This window comes from Syngnathoides biaculeatus, chromosome 5 (assembly GCF_019802595.1).
Source record: "Syngnathoides biaculeatus isolate LvHL_M chromosome 5, ASM1980259v1, whole genome shotgun sequence".
Lineage (NCBI taxonomy): Eukaryota > Metazoa > Chordata > Actinopteri > Syngnathiformes > Syngnathidae > Syngnathoides > Syngnathoides biaculeatus.
Genome location: NC_084644.1, coordinates 1127972 through 1148836, shown reverse-complemented (window position 1 = coordinate 1148836; position 20865 = coordinate 1127972). Strand labels below are relative to the sequence as shown.

The following is a 20865-nucleotide window of genomic DNA, read 5'->3' as shown; positions in this document are numbered from 1 at the left end:
TTGCGCAACAAGTGCAAACCCCGGGGATGAGATTTCAGAAAAATATCACAGCTTTTGAACAAAACCAAAGTCTCACTTGGGTTTACTATGATCCGTAACATTGACATATTGAATGATATATTCAGTTCTCTTTTAAAAAAACAAAAATAAAAACACACACACACAAAAAAATCAAAGACAACATCCAGAATTTACATTTTTTTTAAACGTTCATATTTATGACTGCACACACAGTTGGCTATGCTTCCAATGAAACTACACATCCTACAGCACAGTACACACTGACAAAGGTGATCAATACTTTGTTACGTTGAATGACATTGGTGATCTATTTTGATTGAAAACAAAACAAAGAAAAAAAGGCATTTAAGGACTTTTAGTGTTGTTGTTGTTTTGACGCTAGCGGATGAAAAATATCCACCCAACTTATTGCTTTGTTAGCTTTTTGCGCTCGTGACTGACGGTTGTTGCCATGGCAACAGATTTTTTTTTTTTTTTGGGGGGTACAAAATAAACCCTGAACATAAGTTAGGGGGCCAAAGTCTCGGGGAACTAAAACGGGTCCAATCAGATACGTCGAGCAGGGTAATCGAAGCCAATCGGATGTGAGGTTAAAGTTGGAGGGGGTTTTGGTTCTGGTCACCGCCATGGGAAGGATCCAATCAGATGCATTTGTTCACAAGCGCGTACTGATAGGATGTTCCTTTTACCCAGGGACGAAACGTAAATATGAAGAGATGATGAGGCCATCTGAAGTCTTTTTTTTTTTTTGAGGATCTTTTAACTTTTCGGACTGCTTGAACGTGACATGCTGAAGGAAGTTAAAGTTCCGGGCAGGTTCAGTTCTTGGTCGCTGTGCTTCCTGGAACTGAATGGATCCAATCCATAGGTCGCTTCAAAAGGCCTTCCATAGTTGCGGGTTAACATTATTTTTTTTTGTGTTGACAGTTTGCTTGAAACCCCGCTTAAGTCTTTTATTTGATTGGATTTCTTTTTTTTTTTTTTTGGGGGGGGGGCATTTTGAGATAAAATCCGTGAAAATGGAGAGTTGCCGTATCTGGCGGTCACATGACTGACGACCCCTCCCCCCCCCCAAAAAAAAGTTTATCTTCTGGTCGTTATGTTGCACTATTGTGTTCATTTTTATGTACATATTTTCATATCTATAGAGCACAGATGACGTGCGGCGTAGAAAACATTAGGCAAGAAATGACCAAGCACGTGACAAAATGGCACAGGGAAAAAAAAAAAAAAAAAAAATCAACTAAAACGGAAGCGGCGGGTCGAAAGCGCCTTCGCGATTGTGCTGAAATTGTCCGGTTGGGTAGAATTTGTGCTCTTTTATTCTTGCGTGCGATGCGTCCGTTTAGTGCGACGGGTGGTCCGCCTGGCTGGAGTCAAACTTCATTTATTTTATTTACAAAACATCCACAATCTATTCGTACGCCACATTTTACACATTTTCTCGTCACAGCTTTATGCCAAAAAGGATTTTTAAAATTTTTCATCCTCAGAATTGTACACACATCATCCGTGAATTCAAAAAAAATATGTTAAGGATGGAAAAACAAGATCATTGACAATTATGTCAGCGAACGGAAGCTTTTATTTTCATTTTATTTCCCAGTAACGAGAACTCAAAGTGACCTTCGTTGTCTTTCTTCGATTTACATTTCAATCTTGTTCTAGAAAAAATTATATATCCCCCCCCCCCACCTCAATTGGACACATTACAACACCCCATTGCGACAAATGTGATTTTTTTTTTTTTTTTAAACATCCGCAAAAATTCTACTGAAATGTTCCCCCCCCCCCCCTCAGAATTCCACAGCATTACAAAGTAAACATCTGAATCTGAAATTTCACTTTGGCAACAATTTTGCTGTTGTGTGGCGAACTTTTCCAGGGAGGAGAAATGAATTTGTTCGATTTTCCAGAACAGTAGATCGGGAACTTTTAAGTTCTGGGTATGTGGACTTGCCAGAACGATCCAATCCAATATGTTGATGAAAAACATGATTTTTTTTTTGTTTGTTTGTTTTTAAATAGAATTTACACAATATTTCCCCGCCCTTCTACTGCCCCCCGAAAATCAATTTCATCTTGTGATTATTGGGAGTCGTGTGCAGAATTTTGAGGTGCAAAATGACGGGAATGCATTTTGGAGCAAGGCTGTAACAACATCAAATGTGCAAAAAATGAAGCGCTTGCAAAAAGTTTGGCGGCCACCCTGTACTGTATATAAAGTCGTATTTATTATTATTATTATTTATGGCTGCTATCCTACAAAATGGCAGTTCGGACATAAACGATGCTCGTGAACGTACGTGAATGACTTTTGCCGCGTTTTTTGTTGAGTCTACCCTGTGCTGTTACCCTCTCAGCCCTTGGCAGTAAATCTTGTTTAGAAACGTTATGAGCGCCACCTAGTGGTCAAGCCCTGCGTGGTACATCTAATCTGTTTCTGGAATTTTGCCCCAAAACACAACACATCTGAAAAAAAAAATCAAGACGGTGGCGGATATTGCACAGGAGGGGTTAAATATTGCACACTGATCACGCTAACGTTTCACTTCACACAGGTCATTAGGATTATTTATCGAGTTGATCGCGTTTCTGTCAATACTTTCCAAATAGCTCGCGCTCCAAAAAGCGAGAAGCCAGTAACGCGGCTTTTTCACCACGTCATCTGCGCACCTGCGACGGACGGCAGAAAAAAAAAAAAAAAAAAAAAACTGATGCTAATGTTAGCGTAGCTTTAGCTGTGATCCACTTGGCTGCTCTGTTTTGCTTCTCATGCTTCGCTAATGAGAAGAAAATCCACGCATGCAAATTTCACGTTGGTTTCGGCTCCGAACGCGGCGGCAAAGTAGAGACTGCGGAAATGGTCGCGATCCATCATTCTGAGGCTTTTCCCATCCATAATTCCAATAATCAAATCACAACTTGACTATTGCACAACTTTTTAACTCCCCGATGAGTGTTTAATCGCTGATTATTTTTGCTTAGTGATGAAAGAAAATCCAAAGTGAAGCGATTTGACGCCAGAAGCATTCAAACAACATTTTTCAAACTGAGAGCCGCGACGACCCGTTTGGTATTTGGCTTCCGAGGCGGCTTCGGGTTTCCGCTACACGTCATACTCGGCCTGCAATTAACCATCATTTTGCTCAATTGTTTCTCATTTCCATAAATGGATGACGATTCGGTGGCTGGTCGGGTCCGTAATGCGTCAGAAAATCAGCACAAATGCGGATGTTTGCAAATGTTTTCCGACACAAACGATAATCGGGCCGCTTTCGTAGAGGACGAGGGAAATCGGAGAATATTTGCCGCGGAGAGGCTGAAATTTTCGAGGATTCCGACGATTGACAACGAAAGTAGGTCCCCCGATAAATTTGAATAAGGATTAAGTGTCGATTCATTGATTTATCGTTACCGCCTCCTCCTTTTGGACTAACGCGACCTCCCTCCATTTCCTCATTTGCCGTCGTCCGTTCGCCACGCGACGAACGGCGCGTTTGACGTCGCCAGGTTTTCGCCGTCTCCCTTTTGCAGCGCCATTTTGAAACGTCCGTTCCGTGCGTTGGGAGCTCCCGGCGGTCATACGCGTACAAACGGTACACACATTTATATACGTGCGCATCCAGTACATCCGTCCACTTGACATGCGTAAGACGTGTCGGGGGAAGTACAAAAAAAGGCATTTCTCTGGGAAAGGGTTTCACAAAATGAGAGAACGCACGCTTTCGCTTGTGCTTTCCACGGACGCTTGATGACTTTCAACTCGATTGTAAAGAAACTTTTTAAAGGGCAAAAGGGAGCTCCGCTAAGCGCTGCCGGAACAAAACGGAGCCCGAACGCTTCATTGTCAACAAAATCACCTCAAAAATAAAACAAAAGAAAAGAAAGGACAACAAAGAGGCATCAAATATTTTGCGCAGCTCACCGTCGGGAGCCCCCCAGTCCTCGGACCCCCGACATCCGCATCCGTTTTTTGAGGCGTGTAGAAAATTGCGTCACGATTCCAATTGGGCCAGAAGCGCAAGCGCCGCCTCGCTCACCTGCGCGGCGTTTGACTATTGCAGCACTTGACCCCTGGTCTCGGGCAGTTTGAGGGCCAGGAAGCTGCCGGCCGCCAGCGCCCCCGAGGCGAAGAGGATGGGCACCGCCTTGGTGATGCCCACGAAGGACGTGAAGATGCTGATGCCCAGCACGGCCGCCAGCTTGCACAACGCGTTCAGGAAGCCGAAGGCCGTGGTCCTGAATGCGACCGGTGGACGTTAGTGGCGTTGCGAGTCAGGGAAGCCGAGTGGCTAACATTTAATACCGCCGCGACGACCACTCCACCTCCAAGTGTCTCTAAATCTGTCTGTCCGTGGATCTATGACCGAGAAATAGATCTGCGTATCTGTGACTCCAGTCGTGAATCGAAGAACTTTAGATTCAACTTGACTATCTGTCTGTCCGCCCACCTATGCTAATCTAAAACTAATAGAGGAATACATTTATCATAACTTATCTATCCATCTATCTATGGTTATCTAAAACTAATAGAGGAATACATTTATCATAACTTATCTATCTATCTATGCTAATCTAAAACTAATAGAGGAATACATTTATCATAACTTATCTATCTATCTATGGTTATCTAAAACTAATAGAGGAATACATTTATCATAACTTATCTATCTATCTATGCTAATCTAAAACTAATAGAGGAATAAATTTATCAGAACTTATCTATCTATCTATCTATCTATCTATCTATCTATCTATCTATCTATCTATCTATCTATCTATCTATCTATCTATCTATCTATCTATCTATCATCTATCTATCTATCTATCTATCTATCTATCCAATTTATACATTCATGCATAAATAAGCTCTTCTTTCTTCCGGCTTGTCCCGTTAGTGGTCGGCACGGCGTGACAAAAAATAAATAATCCATACATCTATAAATCAATCCATAAATAAGATCCTACTGTAAAAAAAAAAAAAAAATCTGTAAATACATCTCCTGTGATACACTGTCAAGCCACTTGGGTGCAGCACGATGGCATAAGCACATGGAAAAAAAAAAAAAAAAAAAAAAATCAACCCCACAGCCGTCGGGGTTGTCAAGGAGAGTCCCCCGTACGCGGACGTACCTCTTGTCGGACGGGTAGAGCTCGACGGTCAGCACGTCCAGCGCGTTCCAGGAGGCGATGCTGATGCCGCCGAACAGGCAGAGCAGCGCGATCATGGCCGACTCGCTGTTGCCGAAGGACAGGAAGAAGCAGCTGACGCAGGAAATCACGCTGGACCCCGCTGGAGATCCCAAAAACGGAAACAAACAAACGTCGTTAGCGCTGCGCACATCAATTCACACTTTACAGAATCTGCATCTGCGCTCAATCACTTCAGATAATGTAGCGGGTACGTGGCCCAGTGGCATGCATACAACGTAATCCCAATGTGATGGCGCTCGCGTTGAGGGCGGATTAAGTCCGGTCAGTCCCCTCCCGAGGCCGAAGCGCCGAACGCACGGCCGCCGGCCTTCCGACAAAGGGTAACGGCGGAACGCCGGCCGAGCAGAAGCCGCGTTTACCGAGCATCCGGAGCCGTCCGATCTTGTCCATAAGCAGCGCCGACACGATGTTGCCCGGCAACACGGCCAAGGTGCCCAGGAAGCTGACAAAGTAGACCATGTAGGCGTTGTTCTCGTCGCTCACGTCGCTCAGCAAGCAGCCCTCCTTGTTGTGAAGGAAGGTGCTGTTGATCAGCCGGCTGTTGACCAACCTGTACTTGAACAGGTCTGGGTGGGGTGAGGGGTGAGGGGACCACAAATAGCGGAAAGAAGCCTTAGACCGGATGGATGGATGGATGAACGGTGAGGCGAGGGGGATTTTTTGGGTGAAGTCTCCCACTTCCGGTTCCCACAAGTAAGTTCAGGGTCTGGAAGTGTGACTTTTGGAGTTCGCTCAATGTGGGTGTTAAGACAGAAGAAAAGTGCAAACGTTGGTTGCTAAGGGAGCAAAAGGTACCAAACTCAGATGTCAGGGCAGCCAAAAGAACCCAGAACAACATGCCTACGCATCTTTATTGTAACGTTTACAAAGGAAACATGCCAGTAAACTCCAGTTACTGTACACAGGTACTCCAAAAGTTCATTCATACACGTATATATTTCCTTGTGCTTCAGGCGGTTTTCGTCTAATACTAAAAAAAAGGAAAGCGACCTCACAGAGAAAAGGGGAATAATTAAAAACACCACGAGACGTGAGGAAGGATCGAGGTCGAGAGTGGACTTCCAAAGTGGACCACGCTTGACTGTAGCTTTGGAGGCACCAGAACCCACGAGTCCGTAAAGACTGGTACCCTGGTGTCTCAAAGCCAGCTCAATGAAATGGTCTTGGACTTGCGTTCCACAGAACTCGTTTCTGACACATCCAAGATGGAGGGAGCAGTGGACAATAGCCAGGACGCGCGAGGAAATCCAAAATCAAAACTGGCATTCTGGTGTCACAAAGCAGGGTTCATGGGATGATTGCCAGGGGGGTTGATTTTAGGGTTAGGTGTTGTCGGAATTGTCTTTCAAATTGGTCCCACGTCAGAGGTGAAGTGGTTGAGGGTCACTTTGGGGAATCCAAAGACCAGTCTGAGCCAAATGAAAGATGAAGTTGTCAACAGTCGTTCTGGAGACCCAACAGAGAAGCTAACGTCAAGATGGACATTAAAACGGGCAACAGAACACTCAGTAAGTAATCTTCTGATCCCGGAGGTTTGCCCGGAATTGTGTTCCACCATCCATGGCTCAGGAAAGAGGGACTTTTCTCTGCCATATGCACGAGAATAAAAATAAGTACACACTGGCATTCTTGAGTCTCAAGGCTGAGTTAACAGGATTGGTAGAATGTTGGATCTGAAGTAGATATTTTTGTATTTGTTTCTTCAGAGGGACTTCTTTGTCCTACATCAGAACTGAAGTGGTGGACGGAAGCCTTGGGGTTTCAAGAACCCAAAAGAGAACTCACAAAAACCAGTGCAGTGGCTTGGGAGAACCCAGAGCCCACCAGGGGACCCGGCGTCAGGCTGGGACAACAGAATGCTCAGTAACCAAAACCCAAACAGGTATTCTGGTTTGGTTTTACATGCTGCGATATTGTCAAGCTGTTTTTTGATGGACGGTAGCATCGGGACTTTTGTGTCTGCTTGGCGATTGTTCCCAACAGGGAGTTTTCCTTCCCTCTGTTGCCTGGCGCTTGCGTACCCGGGGTTCAATTGACCTTTCAATTAGGGAGGAGTTCGGTCTTTGACCTGCTCCATGTGTAAAGTGCCACCAAATGACTTCTGTTATCATTTGGCGCTACACAAATAAAGATGAACCGAAATGAAATCGAAAAGATGAATCCAATCAGACTGGTGGGTGACAAATGGTCCTTTCAGTCCATCAGGGAAGCAAACAGTAGAGGAGAGGTAGAAGGATGGAGGATGGAAAGAACAAAAAGGCAAGCAGGCGCTGTTTGTGCACCAACAAAAACATTTCCACCCGGGAGCCGCGGAAAAGCTGCAAAGCTCTCTGTCGATACAATGACACAAGAGTTGAGGTGCAAAGGAAGGCGATTCGGGGAGGTGTCGAGAACCTTGTGAACCAGTTGCTGAAACGGATGCAGGGATGTGTGGTCTTCAGGTGTTCATAACACAGGGTAACATTCCTCCAAGCGATTTCAGCAATGGGGTAAAGAATAGCTCTGGCAATCGCCAATGACTTCCCGATGACTGGCACTGCCCTGCGTGGTTGAGGCTCAAGCCTTTTACCCCAGAACACCTCCTCATCCCAGTTGGGTTCCTGTGGATCAGCCAGGTAAGCAAGACGCAGAGGGTTCCCCAAGTCCGGGACCGTGTCAGCAAGGTGGTTCACAAACGAGAATGGGTCAAGGGAATCTTCCCTGTCGTCTTCCAGAATCAGATTTCCTTCGCGGGGGATCTTGAAGAGTGTCTCCAAAAGCGACACGCAGTCCTTAGACGCAGGAGAGCCCAGGTACTGGCCAGCAGCTTTGGTTACCACAGACCCAACCAGGGCACCTAAGATGAACACCGGCATGGTGCAGTCAAATTCTCGCGTTGTCTATCCAGTTCAACTTCTCTAACTTTTCCAATCAAGGACAATTCCGGTGACCGTCAGACACCTCTGTCCGCTTTGGCGAGTCGCGACTCGACAGCTCTGCCATGACGTCAGAGAGTGGCGCCGCGATGTCATCAACATGACAACGTCAAGCTGTGATGACCCAAAATAAAAGAATTTGGGCATCAGTGAGATCTTTTTCTAACGCTCACAAATAGTTAAGACTTAGTTTGTCCGCCTTCTTGAAACAACCCACATTGAGACATCTGCATCGCTACTGGTCGGGTGTTCAGGCACAAGAACTGAATCCGCTCTGGCTGCATAATATCCAGCAACATTAACCACTACACTACCAGTGTCCTCCACAACTACCAAGTGGACAAGACCAAAACTTGTGGGTCATGAGGATAAATCCCGACCCACTAACACCCCCAGGTCAGCTTTCTGCTACGGAATTGGGAACGGTAACCACGCTTCCCTTACCTGTGTTGTAGAAGAGGGTGGCGATAAAGGTACAGTTCTTGAAGAAAGTGTTACTGGAGGTGATGTCCTCAAAGTAGCACTCCTCAAACAACGAGTCTTCAAACACCATCGACCTCATTTTCAGGTTCATGAATCTGGAAAGCAGTCAGTTTATTCACCCACATCTTTGCGACAGCACTACTGTGAGCGGTCGTAGACTAACTTGTCATTGAAGTACTCCCCCTGGCGGTGCACCTGGTTCTCCAGAGTGAAGTTGAAGGTGACATGTTCCACCTTCTCCTTGACGAAGACTTTGGTGCGTGAGGCATACTCTTGCTTCTGAAGGTACTTGATCATGTCCGGGAACCATACGGTCAGACCGTAGTAGCTGTGGCGGGGAAACAAAGTGTCCTCATGAACGAGCTTCACCAAAGTACACCGTACGCTTTGGGTCCCAGGTCATTACAGTCTAGTGAGATTACCTAAAGGACATGGAGAACCAGACGGCCATCATCATGTATGTGGTGCGGCGGTACTCAGGGGAGAAAACTGTCTGGAAATTACTCCACACCTGAAAGATCCCGTTTTAATATCAATTAGCATCCATCTATCAATCCATTTTCTACCACTTCTCCGGGTCGGGTCGGGTCGGGTCGCTCGCGAGCGTAGTAGGTTCAGCGGGGATACCCGGACTTCCCTTTCCCCAGCCACTTCTTCCAGCTCTTCCGGAGGCGTTCCCAGGCCAGCCGAGAGACGTAGTCTCTCCGGCGTGTCCTGGGTCCTCCCCGGGGTCTCTTTCCGGTGGGACGTGCCCGGAACACCTCACCTGGGAGGCGCCTCCCTACTAGGAGTTTGTCCAATACAAGCCCATAAATTAAAGAATTCCGTGCAGGGGTTCTTGAGATTTCTTTGTTCTGTTATGATCGACACAACATGTCCATCTAATTTCACGTCTATTGGTGAAAGTGGTTTCTGGCTTAAATGCTCATTACATTTTGACACCGCGGTCTGCTGGCGTTAAGGCGGCATAGGCTAAAAATTTGCCCAGAACATCTGCTTGAAATCAAACGTCCGTCTTTCTGTCCCGCACTCGCCGCGTTTTGCTGGACGAATGTTCCAATACCTGATGGAAAAGGGAGGTGAGCTTTATCCTCCACTTCTCGTGCCAGGCGGCGCCGTCTCCCAGGTTGACCAGCTCGTCCATCTGCTTCACCGTTTTGATGGTGGTCACCTGACATCGTGTCGGTTTTATTCGATGCAAGCCAAAGAAAACAGGAAAGATAAGATTGTGATTGGAAAATACACGTCTTCCAACTAGAGACTCTCGGGTGAAATTTCAGGACGAGCCTAAAATCTACTTTAAGCTGCCGAGCTGGACTGAATTTGACCTCTGAACTGTTCGACGCAAATGCCCAACGGTTCATCCGTCCAATTTTTCTTCGTGTTTCTTTCCAATATTTTTGACTTGCGGTTCTGTTGTAACAAGCAGCTGGACGGCAAAATTCACAACGATGTCAAAAACGAGGAATTTGTCTCGGGTAGTCGCAGCTGCTCCGGTACAACATACGTGATGATAACAAAGACATTGTGATGACACCAACGAAGCAATAAGGGCTGCTAGTCATCTGGCGATGACAGAATTATTGTTTTGTTTGTTTGTATAATTGTGCAAAGGACGCAGAGTCCTCAGAGTACTTAAGACTACCGAATAGACCAAAAGTCCGGTCCAATGCCGATTTGTACAAAGGGTGTCAAGACTTCAAGGAACGTATGAGGTTGAAAGTGATTATGTGTGATAATCGATTGTGCAAATGTTGCAGATATTCCTCAGTCCGTCCATCCATTTTCTTTTGCCGCTTATCCTCACAAAGGTCGCCGGATAGGCTCCGTATCCCTGCCGTCGACGGGCAGGAGGCGGGGTACACCCTGAACTGGTTGCCGGCCAATCGCAGTATTTCTCAGTCGATTGTGCGAATGGCGCAGATGCTACTCAGGTCAACGCGGTGAGACGACGACAGTGAGTGGACGAGGAATGTAATGTGTAAATGTTCCCGGATGAAATATCTTGAATGTTTGTGTTGAGCAATTGCGACTTACAGAGAAGACCCTCTCGGGATATCCTTTGGCCCTCATGTTGGTGTCGTGCACCTGCTTCAGAATCATCCAGGCCTCGTCGTGTTTCCCATTCTGGACGTGCAGGAAGAAATGATCAGACGTGATACATGCTACATATACCAGCAGGAAGCTAATAGTTCATAAACGATAGGTCCGCCTCTCGGTCTTGATGTGTCGAGATCCAAAATGGTCAGGGGTGCGTCCATCTTTTTGAGAGGGGAGGCCCGGTCAAACTTTTCAGCCCACGAAACCAATCATGTTGAGGTGGGGATACAAAACTCAGACTAGGATCCGTGTTACTGACTGATGAGTGGGGTGGCCATCCAAATGTATGACGGGGGCACCCGCCCCCCCTGAGGAACACCCCCCCCCCCCCCCCCCCCGGGCCCCCCTTTGGCACACCAGCAAACGGGGGTTTGACAGTATTTTCATGACTTGACACGTCGGCCTGACCTCCAGGTAGAAGCGTGGGCTCTCGGGCATGGTGGTGAGCGCGGAGATGGCCGCCACCGAGGGGAAGGCGCACACCAGCACGAAGACCCGCCAGCTGTGGAACTGGTAGGCCGAGCCCATCTGGAAGCTCCAGCCTGAAGGTGGCGGGAGACAGCGGTCGCGCACCCGGAGTCAGTTTTCAGGAGACAGAAATCAAGTTGAAAATGATGACAACATTTCTTGAAAAACTAAGTTGGGGTGAGTTTGAACCCCAGTGTCTGATGCTCTTTCGGACATTAATTAAACGGGACAATCAGTCGAGTCCAAAACGAGAACGAGCAGACGCGCCAACTAAATTGAGTCCGGTTCCACGCCCCTTCAAGACACAAAAAAGACAAATTGCACGTTTTAAAACTAGCTTGCCGACTGGAATGGGATGTCGTGCAATTCAAATGACACGGAACTGATGTGGAGGTTAGCGTGAAACTCCAAAATCTGACCGTAGTGTGGGATGATGGCCCAGGCCATGGCCGAGGCGTAGATGCCGCCGATCATCCAGAACATGCAGAGCCAGCTCAGGTGCTCTCCTCGCTTCTCCTGAGCCAGAAACTCAGAGTAGTAGGAAAACACGATGGGTATGGAGCCTCCGATGCTGGCGCCGAGACAAGAAATATTTCACAACTCTTCGGAGCGGTGACGCGGACCAATTCCGTCCCCGCCGGCGGCATCTTACCCGACTCCGGAGGCCAGCCGGCAGAAGAGGAAGGAACTGTAGCCTTGCACGAAGGACGAGAAGAAGGCGAATACGCTGTTGATGGACAGCGAGATGAGCAGCGTCTGCCGCCGCCCGATGCGGTCGGCCAGGCCGCCCCACACGAACGCGCCCACCATCATTCCCAGGTACACGATCAGGCCTGAGAGGCGGGAGAGGAGAAGGAACGCCTGAAAACGTGCGCAAAACAAGTCCCAAAGACCCGTGCTGCCGTTTCGCAGTGCGAATTCTCATCGAGTCAAAGCAAGGACGGGAGCGACATGGTGGAACGGCTGTCAAGGAGGGCTCCTGACAACGGAGCGCAACAGGTTCCAACCCCCCCATTTTTTCTTCAGAGAACTGCTTGATGACGTCGCGGCTCCGAGAAATTATTTGTGACACAAAGATTCTTGACTCGTGACTCGAGATCCTCCTCTTGAACCTTCCAGCCAACCATTTTCTTCTACGCTTATCCTCACAAGGGTCGAAGGCGTGCCGGAGCCACCGGTACGCGGTACGCCCTGAACCGGTCGCCGGCCAATCGCGGTCTCCAACGGATGCGAGCATGTTTTGGGGATGTGGGAGGAAAACGGAACGCCCGGAGGAAAACCCTCGTAGGCACGGGGAGGACATGCAAAGTCCACGCAGGCGGGACCGGGATTCCTCAGAACTGTGAGGCCAACGCTTTCCCGCTGATCCACCGTGCCGCCCGCTAATAAACATTCCATCAAATAAATTCTCTCTTGATTTTGATCAATACATATTGTTATTTCTCTATCCGCCGGCTCTTTTCTGTGTAAAAAAAAAAAAAAAGAAGAGCTTCGCGCACTGAATTTGTTCCGGCTCGTCTTTTCGTGCAAGGACGACACTCGAAAGCCGAAGCGGTTTCCTCCTCTGAAAATGTCGCCTTTGAGACGGCCGAGCGACTTCCACAAGTCAAAGCTCCTCAGCTGGGGGGGGGGGGGGGGGACACTCCCTGACTATTTATAGAGTCGCCGCCCCCCCCCCCCCCCCTTGGCCCCCCTGCACACCACACACGAGTAGTGAGACACACACAAACACACAAAGCCTGCAGCTTTGCAGCATCGTTGCCACAGATTCTCCATCGTCCTCCCCCCAACCCCCCCCAAGCCTACAGAGTTGCTCAGCTGCTCTGCCTCCCCCCTTCCTCCCTCGCCTCGCCCCCACCTTCCCTCCATCATCCTGCTCTTGTCATCACTATTTGGTCATCGGCCTGCGCAGGTGGCGCTTTGTTGTCCGAGATGATTTTTGGAGGTTTTCCCAAGCCCCGGAAAAAAAAACAAAAAAAACAAAAAAAAAGCGGAATATGGACGGATATCATCCTGGGACGTTAGAAAATTCGGCCCCTGACGCTACTTTGACCAGTGGATCAGGAATTTGGCGAGCATGTTTGTGACAACAGGATCTCGAGGATCCATGCGCTTCATTGCAAAGCAAAATCGGCCATTTTGGCTCCAAGCAGACAGTTTGGCTGCGTTCCTTGGCTCATACTTTTGAAGCTTTGATGCTAAAAATATTCAGCCATGGACATGAATTTCACCAGTGGACATGATATTGGACATTGGACACGTTTATCGGGACAAAAACCACATCTGAAAGGCTGAAGAAAAGTTCCCTGGAATTGAACAGGCAGTCGGACATTTTGGCTCAAAAAACACATTTTGAGTCAACGTCGGGGCTCGGATAGTTTGGGACGCAAATTTGAGTGGACGTGTGTCGTAATGAGGTGCGCGCGCACACACACACAAAAAAAAAAAAAAAACCCAAGCAAAATAAAAACTCCAGACCCATCTCTGAAAGTGAACAGGAAGTTGGCCATTTTAGCTCAAAGCAGCCATTTTGAACCACGCCAAATGGTCCATCCGCTAGAAATGCTGATCCACTTTCCGGTTGGACAGGACCCGACAACCTCAAAGGCGCCCATCCCCAACCTCGTCACGTCCGGCCGGGGCAGCGCACATCCCACCGTCGTCACGTTGCTGCATTGCGGCGACGTCTCGCCGCGTTTTTCTGCCGCGCTCGAGCGAAGCAGCTCAGGGCCGACGAGCAAATGCACGAGCTACGATGCTAAGACGCGTGGCCGTCGCCGTGGAAACACCAGCAGACGGCAACGGATGGAGGGAGAGGGTGAAAGTCACCTTGCCGCTGCGCCACCGGCGGCCACCCCAGTCCACTGAAGCCTCGAAAGGACGCCCGTCCATTCGCATCAAGAAACTAAACTAACAAGTACCGGCAAGTATTCTGTAATTGCTTCACGTCGTGGTCCATTCCAGTTCACAAGCAAACGGGGACACGTGACCATGCTGCCCTCAAATAACCACCTGGTGGCGTTACTCAGGTGTCCAAAACAAAATGAGAAGGAACAGGAAACGTGACGTGCTTTGTTTGAAAGAGAGTTACTTCTGGGTCGGTTGGCACATTGGTTGGGGTGAAGGTTTAGAGATGAGGGGAAGGGATCAGAATGTCGAAAAAAGGACAGTTCAAAGGTCAATCCTGTGGCACAAGACTGAGCATCGGAGGAGACAAGTTAGCTGACACAATGGCAATGAGATTTACCTACAAATGATTTAATATCCAAAGTTTGTGTGGAACTGACTGCACTACAATCGCGAAAATCAGTTCCCAAGAAGTAGCTCAGCTTGAACAAGGTGGGTGACGTACGGGTCAAGGTTTTGAGTTCAGCTTTGGGTTGGAGGCAGGGTAGGGCCTTTGGTAAGGTTCGGGGTTCAGTGGGTAGGGGTTGGGATTTGGGCTCAGGGTCAGTGAGAAGGTCACTGAGATGTGAGTCACTCAGTCGTGGCCCCACGAAAACACGGACAAAAATGAGACCCCGACCACAGCTCGACCCAGCAGCGCCAAATTGGGCCTCAGTCGGAGGACGCAACCCAAAAAGTCTGAAACTGAACGGAAAGTCAACGGTGTCGCTTTGAAGCAGCCGCTTTGGGCCAGTTGAGCTCGTCCCGTGATGTCCTCCCACGAGGGAATCCACCCGAGTGTGCCTCAGTCTGAAATAGGCGGCAGATGGCACTTTTTTTGCCGGTTTTCCCAAAGTGCCGCTTCACGATTTGTGCCCGGACAATCAAAAGCGCAAGCGAGACGACGCAGCTTGGCTCAGAAGTGAGATCGGCCGCCTTGCGAGGCGCAAAGGTGGCGAACGCCCACTCGGCCTTTTGTGTTGATGAGCTCACCGGAGCACACGGGACGCGCCATCAGCCTCAAGACTCTCGACAGCTTGTCAATAAGTGCGAGGGGAGAGATCGCAGCAGGGATGTGAGCCACGTCGAGACCGCTTTTTAGTTTCTGAGAGAGAAGAGCAGGACCGCCAGAGCTTGGCGGAGGTGTTTCCGCTCGAATGAGTGCTCATGTTTAGTTAGGATGTCGAGAGTTGGGGTTGAGGATGAGGTTTTGGGGAAATGATGCGGGTCCTTTAAACGCGGATTCACGGAATTCATTGGTCAGTTAAGGTGTGCTTTGGTTTTATCAGCATTTGGCCCCAGGTTAAAAGGTTGAGGGTTCTTGTTTTGGCTTTTGTGTGGGTTAATGGTCAGCTGTAGGTGGTTGGGGTTTTTATGGTACAGGCTATAGCGAGATCAGTCCATGTAGATTTTTGCCTAAATTCATGAGTTAGGATTCAGGATTTGGTTAGGGGTTAAGAGTGAAGGGGTTGGAGATTTTGAGGGGGTATTTGGTGTTCCTGATGGGTTACGAGTTCTGGTCAATTCTGGGGTTAGTGTTAGGTAAGGTTGAGGGATTTTGGAAGTTGGGGACAGCGATTACGGATTACGAGTCGAGTTAGTGGTGGGAGGGTAATGTTATTGTTTTGAAAAGGGGTAGGGTTTGAAGGGTTAGCGCTGGGATTGATGGGGGTAAAATTAAGGTCTTTTGGTGGGCCGGTTAGGGTTTTGGGTCACATTAGATGGAGATTCGATTTGTCTCAAATGGGATTGATTTTTTGTTGTTGTTGTTGCTGGGGTTTCTGCACGATGGGGTACATTGTACAGTAGATTTGGGGATTCGGGAAAAATTTGTGTCACGGTTAGGTGCGGATTCTTGTCCGAGTTAGACGGACCTGGTTCGGGTTAGGGATTAGGATTGCGATGGGTTCTGGACATTTGTGGCATTCATCTGTCTCAAGAGACTGTGGAGTCAATAACTGGATCAGTCCACAGTTGGCTTGAAGCGCTTGCCGATCCGGAGAACCCAATGCAGGAGGCTCTCCCGTGTGACTTTGTCACTGGAACACCAGCGCACATGTGATCTCTGCAGATGCATGCCCGGGTGAAGATTTGGGAAAGCCTGGTCTGTTCCGTCTCAGCCTTGCACGAGCTCGGACGCTCATGAGTAACCACGACAGCGACCTGAGGGGTGGGGGACGAAGTTCCCAAATAGCCAATCTTCCTCTTGTGTATCTGGATTTAAAAATAGATATATTTCACACAATCTCCCGTCAAATATGTACTTTGACACAGGATGCAGACTGTGGGAGGACCCACTGCAACTCACAATGTGTCACAAGAAGTTGGTAGTAATCCTGTGATTCAAATATTAATAATTATAGCTCCCCTCTCAGCCCTACCGCCAGAGTCCCAAGGAAAAGGCGAACCGAAAGCGACACCGATGTCAGGGCGGCTGCAGGAGTTTCCAGAAGATGTTGTGATGCTTGACCTGATGGCGACAGGCTCTCGACTCATTCCTGCTCAAATTCAACGGAAAGGTCCTTAAAAAGTGTTCATCTTAATAGAAGGAATATTTTTTGGGAAGAAGTCCTATCCCGGTGGATTCGCGGATTATTGGAGGATTACATGGGAACGGTCAGGATTAAGGGTTGTGATTGTGAGCCGGTTAAATTTAAGGTTTGGGATCAGGGTCAGGGTCAGGGTTTGTGTTTAGCATCAAGGCGAGACATTCTTAACGCAATTCAATTGTGCCATTTTGGGAAATTGCGAGGGTTAGTACTGGGAACATCCACGTAGAACATTCCACAAGAACCAAATCCCTGCAGGTGGAAAGCACGGGACCAACTCTTACCCAGCATGCCCTTGTTGGGCTCCGACAGGCACATGTCCTTTTCGGCGCTGGGCAGCACAAAGCCCACCACGAAGATCTCCACGCCGTCGGCCATGAGCGCCAAACCCAGCACGAAGTAAAGCGTCCACTGGAACTTTCCGTGGCCGCACTCCTGCAGGATGGTCTCGTACTGCTGGGCCAGCTCCTCCTGGTCCTTCCTGCGCTCGCCCTCGTACGCCGACAGGTCGCGGAAGTGCTGCGCCTGCGCCTGCACCGGTGCGCCATCCGCCTTGGCCGAGTCCCCACGCGGGATGCCCTGGTACTCGCCCTCGTAGATCTCATCGTCCTCGTCGTGGCCCTCGGTGGAGTCGCTGTGGGCGTCGTCGTCGTTGGCGCGGCTGTCGTTGCGGTAGTAGCCTCCGCCTCCATCTTCGCCGCCCGGGACCCCGGCGTAGTCGTCGTCGTCGTCTTCCTCCTCGAAACGCTTGTAGGAGCGGCGGGTGTACTCGTCGGCCATCTTGTCCACGCCGCGCCCCATCTTCTTGCCCACCTGCTTCTTGGCAACCTTGGCGATGTCCTTGGCGCCGCGGATGAAGTCGGAGCGATTGTCTCGGTAACGGCTGTCGTCGTCCATCTCGGGATGCGCAGGTGCTGACTTCTCGTTCTCGTTTGCTTCGGGATCAGGAGTGGTCCAAACACATCAGGCAGGGGTGAAGTGGATTCCTGAAGGCAACACGGAGAACTCCTGGGACGGTGCTGCCTGTGTGCGACCAACCCTGAAGAAACAAACGGGAAGGAGTTGATGCCACAAACATCCGTTTTGAACCGTTACAGTGTCTTCGCCCACCTGCAAATACTGAAACTCCCGGAAAACACCAAGGCCACAGACATGCACGGGATTTGGGTTTTTCACTGGGGTTCTGCTTTAAAATTGGGGTTTGAGGCAGGCTAGGGTTTCTGAGTAGGCTTTCAAGACTGGGCTAGCGTTTTGAGTTTGGGTTTTGAACTTGGGGTAAGTAACTTTCAATACAAATTCGGGTTTAGGCGTGGAAAACGGTTTCCAACCATAATTAAGGTTTGACATTAGGGCTGAAATGGAAAACAAGGTTGAGGTTTCGAATTAGTACTGAAAGTTTCAGGTTCAAGTCATGCTAAAACATTAAGTTGACGGTTCAAAGATCAGGTTAGCTTTTAAATCGGGGCTTCAAATCTGTGTTAAAGCATCAAAGTAGCGCTTCATCCCCGAGTTTCAAATTAGCGTTTCAAGCCTGTGTTAGGGCTTCTCTTTCGGGATCGAGACTCGGCTGGGTTTTTAAAATCACAGTTTAAAGAATCATTTATGGTTTCAAAATGCCGTTTCAAGACGGAGGTAAGTTCAAAACCAGGCTAAGGCTATCAAGACAAGGTGAGGGGTTTAAATAAGTCTGGCTTCGGGTTCCAAACAAGGATTGCAGTTTTCAAATAAAAGTCCAAGCCTGGTTTAGGGTTCCAAAGGGTTCTGGTGATGCAGTCAAAGTGCAGTAGGTCCGTTTGGATTGTACTTCACTAAGTTGTCACTAAGATGCGGGCCTGCCGTCGGTGGCGAAGGAATAGGATACATGTCATTAGCACGACAGCTCACACCTCCGCTAAGCGAGCTTAGCGCTTAGCTCAAGCGTTAGCTGGTCCAAACGCACACACTGATGAGCTTCCAGCACTTTCCGCTGACATTTTTTCAAGCGCATCCGCTGTTCTGGGAACTGCAAATGCAAGACAACTTTTGAGCACATCTCTTAATATCAATTGCGATCGGCTTCCTTGTACACGTTGCGCTGTGGTACTGTCAGCGCTAGCCTCAGTGTTACCATGGCAACCACAGAACTCACCATCCAGTCGTTACATCGGCGGAAGAAAGAACGGTAGGACACAAATGTGGCTGTCGAGGCGGCAGGGCGCATCCCCGGTTTGGTGCCGGGGCGGCAAAGTGGCTCCCGAGTTGGGTGTGAAGAATGCGAAAAGACAAATTTGGCCGTCGGATTGGGAAAAGGAGCAAGATTTGCACCAATGGCGGCAAAAGGAAGGAAGCGCACGTCGGCGTTTGGGTGTTGAAGCGGCAAAATGACTCAGCCGAAGGACAAAAAGTTGGCACTTTGGAGGACATCGCTTTACTTTGAATAAACTGCATCAAGCTGACTCTTTCATGCTTTGTCTGAAAAGTGGATTAAAAATCTCATTGTTACACAAATAATAACGTGACATTTCAAGGCATGCACGTTATCAATCTTTGCGCTCGCCGCCGCTATGCTAACACTCATGCACGGCTCACGGCTAACAGACCTGGAAACCATTTTTGTCCAACTCTTGTTTTTACACAATCTGCAAAATATTTGGGACATTTGGGGCTGCTGCTGTTCAAATCACCTTCACTGCCATTGACGGCTTTAGAAGTCAAACCTCCATGTTGACCGGGAAGGCTGCCAGGGACCACGCTCGCTCGTTAGCCGCTTTGGGACATTCACGTCACCGATTGCGGACACGCTAACGCTCGCAGCTAGTCGCGAGTCGCGTTATACAAATGTCGTAACGTAACGCTGAACCTGTGGCATTGTGACCCTCTTGGAAACGTGACGTCGCACTGGAAGCGCGCGTTACATTTCCTTCTACCGAAGCGTGTGACATCATAACCGGTGTGTGTGTGTGTGTGTGTGTGTGTGTGTGTGCGATGATGACGACGCCGATGACGATGATGCTGGTGTGAAGATGAGCACAAGCTCGGATGCAAATGAGCATCAACGACAGTGGCCGGGGGGGGGGGGGGGGGGCAAAGTCGCCAAATATCAACCACCACCCCCATTGTGTGTATTCATATCATTCATCTCTATTTCATACATTTGTTATGCACGATTCTCTGATGGAAAATGTACGGAAGGGGGCGGGGGGGGGGGTAAACCAGCAGCGGTGATGCACAAGTGCAGAAGACAAGGTCATTTTGACGCACGACGCAGAGCGTGGGAGCACCCTCACCCCCACCGACCCCTCGCCGCATGCAACTCACGCAATGTGTCACCAGAAATTGATAATCGTCATCTAATATGCTTGCTATTAATTCGTAGAAAGGCGGTCCAAGCATCCCTAAGCGCCCTCTCGACGTTCATCCTCAACCCTGTTTTGTGTGTGTGTTTTTTTTTTAATTCTCAATTACCTTTCATCATTTTTTCCCCCCTTGGCGGAGGTACCCACGCACCCACGCACCCACGCACGCACGCACGCACGCACGCACGCAAGACGACGACGTCTCTCCTTTTCTCAATTCAATGGAGCCAATTGATGATAATTAGCTTCCTCCTCCTCTCGATCATCCTCCATCCATTGCCTTTTTTTTTTTTAAACCTCACTACTACATTTGCTCATATTCACAACGGAATTATGTATTCCTACCTTATTCTAAGGATTTGATGTCTCTTTTCGTGCAGGCAATGTGAAGCGGCTCCTTTCTGCTGTCTTCGCTCCCCTCACTTTTTTTTTTCCTCCTTTTCCTCCTTTACTGGTCGACGTCCAAATGCCCGATGACGTCGTCGCGATGACCACGCCCCTCAAATACATCCTTCATCATGGAAAAAAAAAAAAAGAGAGAGAACAAGTGCGGCGTGGAGTGCGCCGTGCGGTTGCGCATGCGCACCGGCCAGGCTTGGCGCAGTGGCGCGTGCACGCCGCACGTGAGCCGGGCTCGTGCCTTTCCATTTGCCCGTGTCGACATCCTGGACGGCGCCCCCTGGTGGACGTCGGCTTACAGTACGTGGACGGGAGCTGGGGGCGGGGTCAAATTGAAAAGGTAAATGCGGAAGGAAGGAAGGAAGGAAGGAGACGGCAATGGATTCAAAGAAGAAGGAAGAACAAAAAAAAGGCTGCTAACGACGACCACATGAGAACCGCTGTGATGGTCTGAGCGTTCCCCCGTGCTGAAAAGTCTCCTTGCGGGGTTTC

At 49.0% G+C, this 20865-nt stretch overlaps 1 protein-coding gene across 2 annotated transcripts; it reads right to left on the bottom strand.

Annotated features, from left to right (window-relative positions):
- Positions 1–1753: 1753 nt before the first annotated feature.
- Positions 1754–20445, bottom strand: LOC133501389 (synaptic vesicle glycoprotein 2A-like). Of its 2 annotated transcripts, XM_061821121.1 has the most exons (13): positions 20320–20445; positions 16924–17678; positions 11857–12037; positions 11624–11775; positions 11145–11278; positions 10674–10763; positions 9700–9807; positions 9059–9147; positions 8800–8964; positions 8598–8731; positions 5598–5804; positions 5158–5317; positions 1754–4263 (listed from the first exon to the last, which is right to left on the bottom strand). In XM_061821121.1, the coding sequence occupies exons 2-13, from the start codon at positions 17534–17536 to the stop codon at positions 4080–4082; spliced, it is 2217 nt and encodes a 738-aa protein (XP_061677105.1). In that variant the 5' UTR covers positions 17537–17678; positions 20320–20445; the 3' UTR covers positions 1754–4079. The 2 variants fall into 2 exon arrangements, with proteins under 2 accessions (XP_061677105.1, XP_061677106.1); XM_061821122.1 differs by lacking the exon at positions 5598–5804.
- Between the last annotated feature and the right edge of the window lie 420 nt (positions 20446–20865).

Excerpts from the sequence above, each read along its gene's own strand:
- LOC133501389 (XM_061821121.1), bottom strand. The coding sequence starts at position 17,536 with ATGGACGACGACAGCCGTTACCGAGACAATCGCTCCGACTTCATCCGC. Across the intron at positions 11,776-11,856 it reads CGGCTGGCCTCCGGAGTCGG|CATCGGAGGCTCCATACCCA; the intron begins GTAAGATGCCGC and ends TCTCGGCGCCAG. Across the intron at positions 4,264-5,157 it reads CTCTACCCGTCCGACAAGAG|GACCACGGCCTTCGGCTTCC; the intron begins GTACGTCCGCGT and ends GGTCGCATTCAG.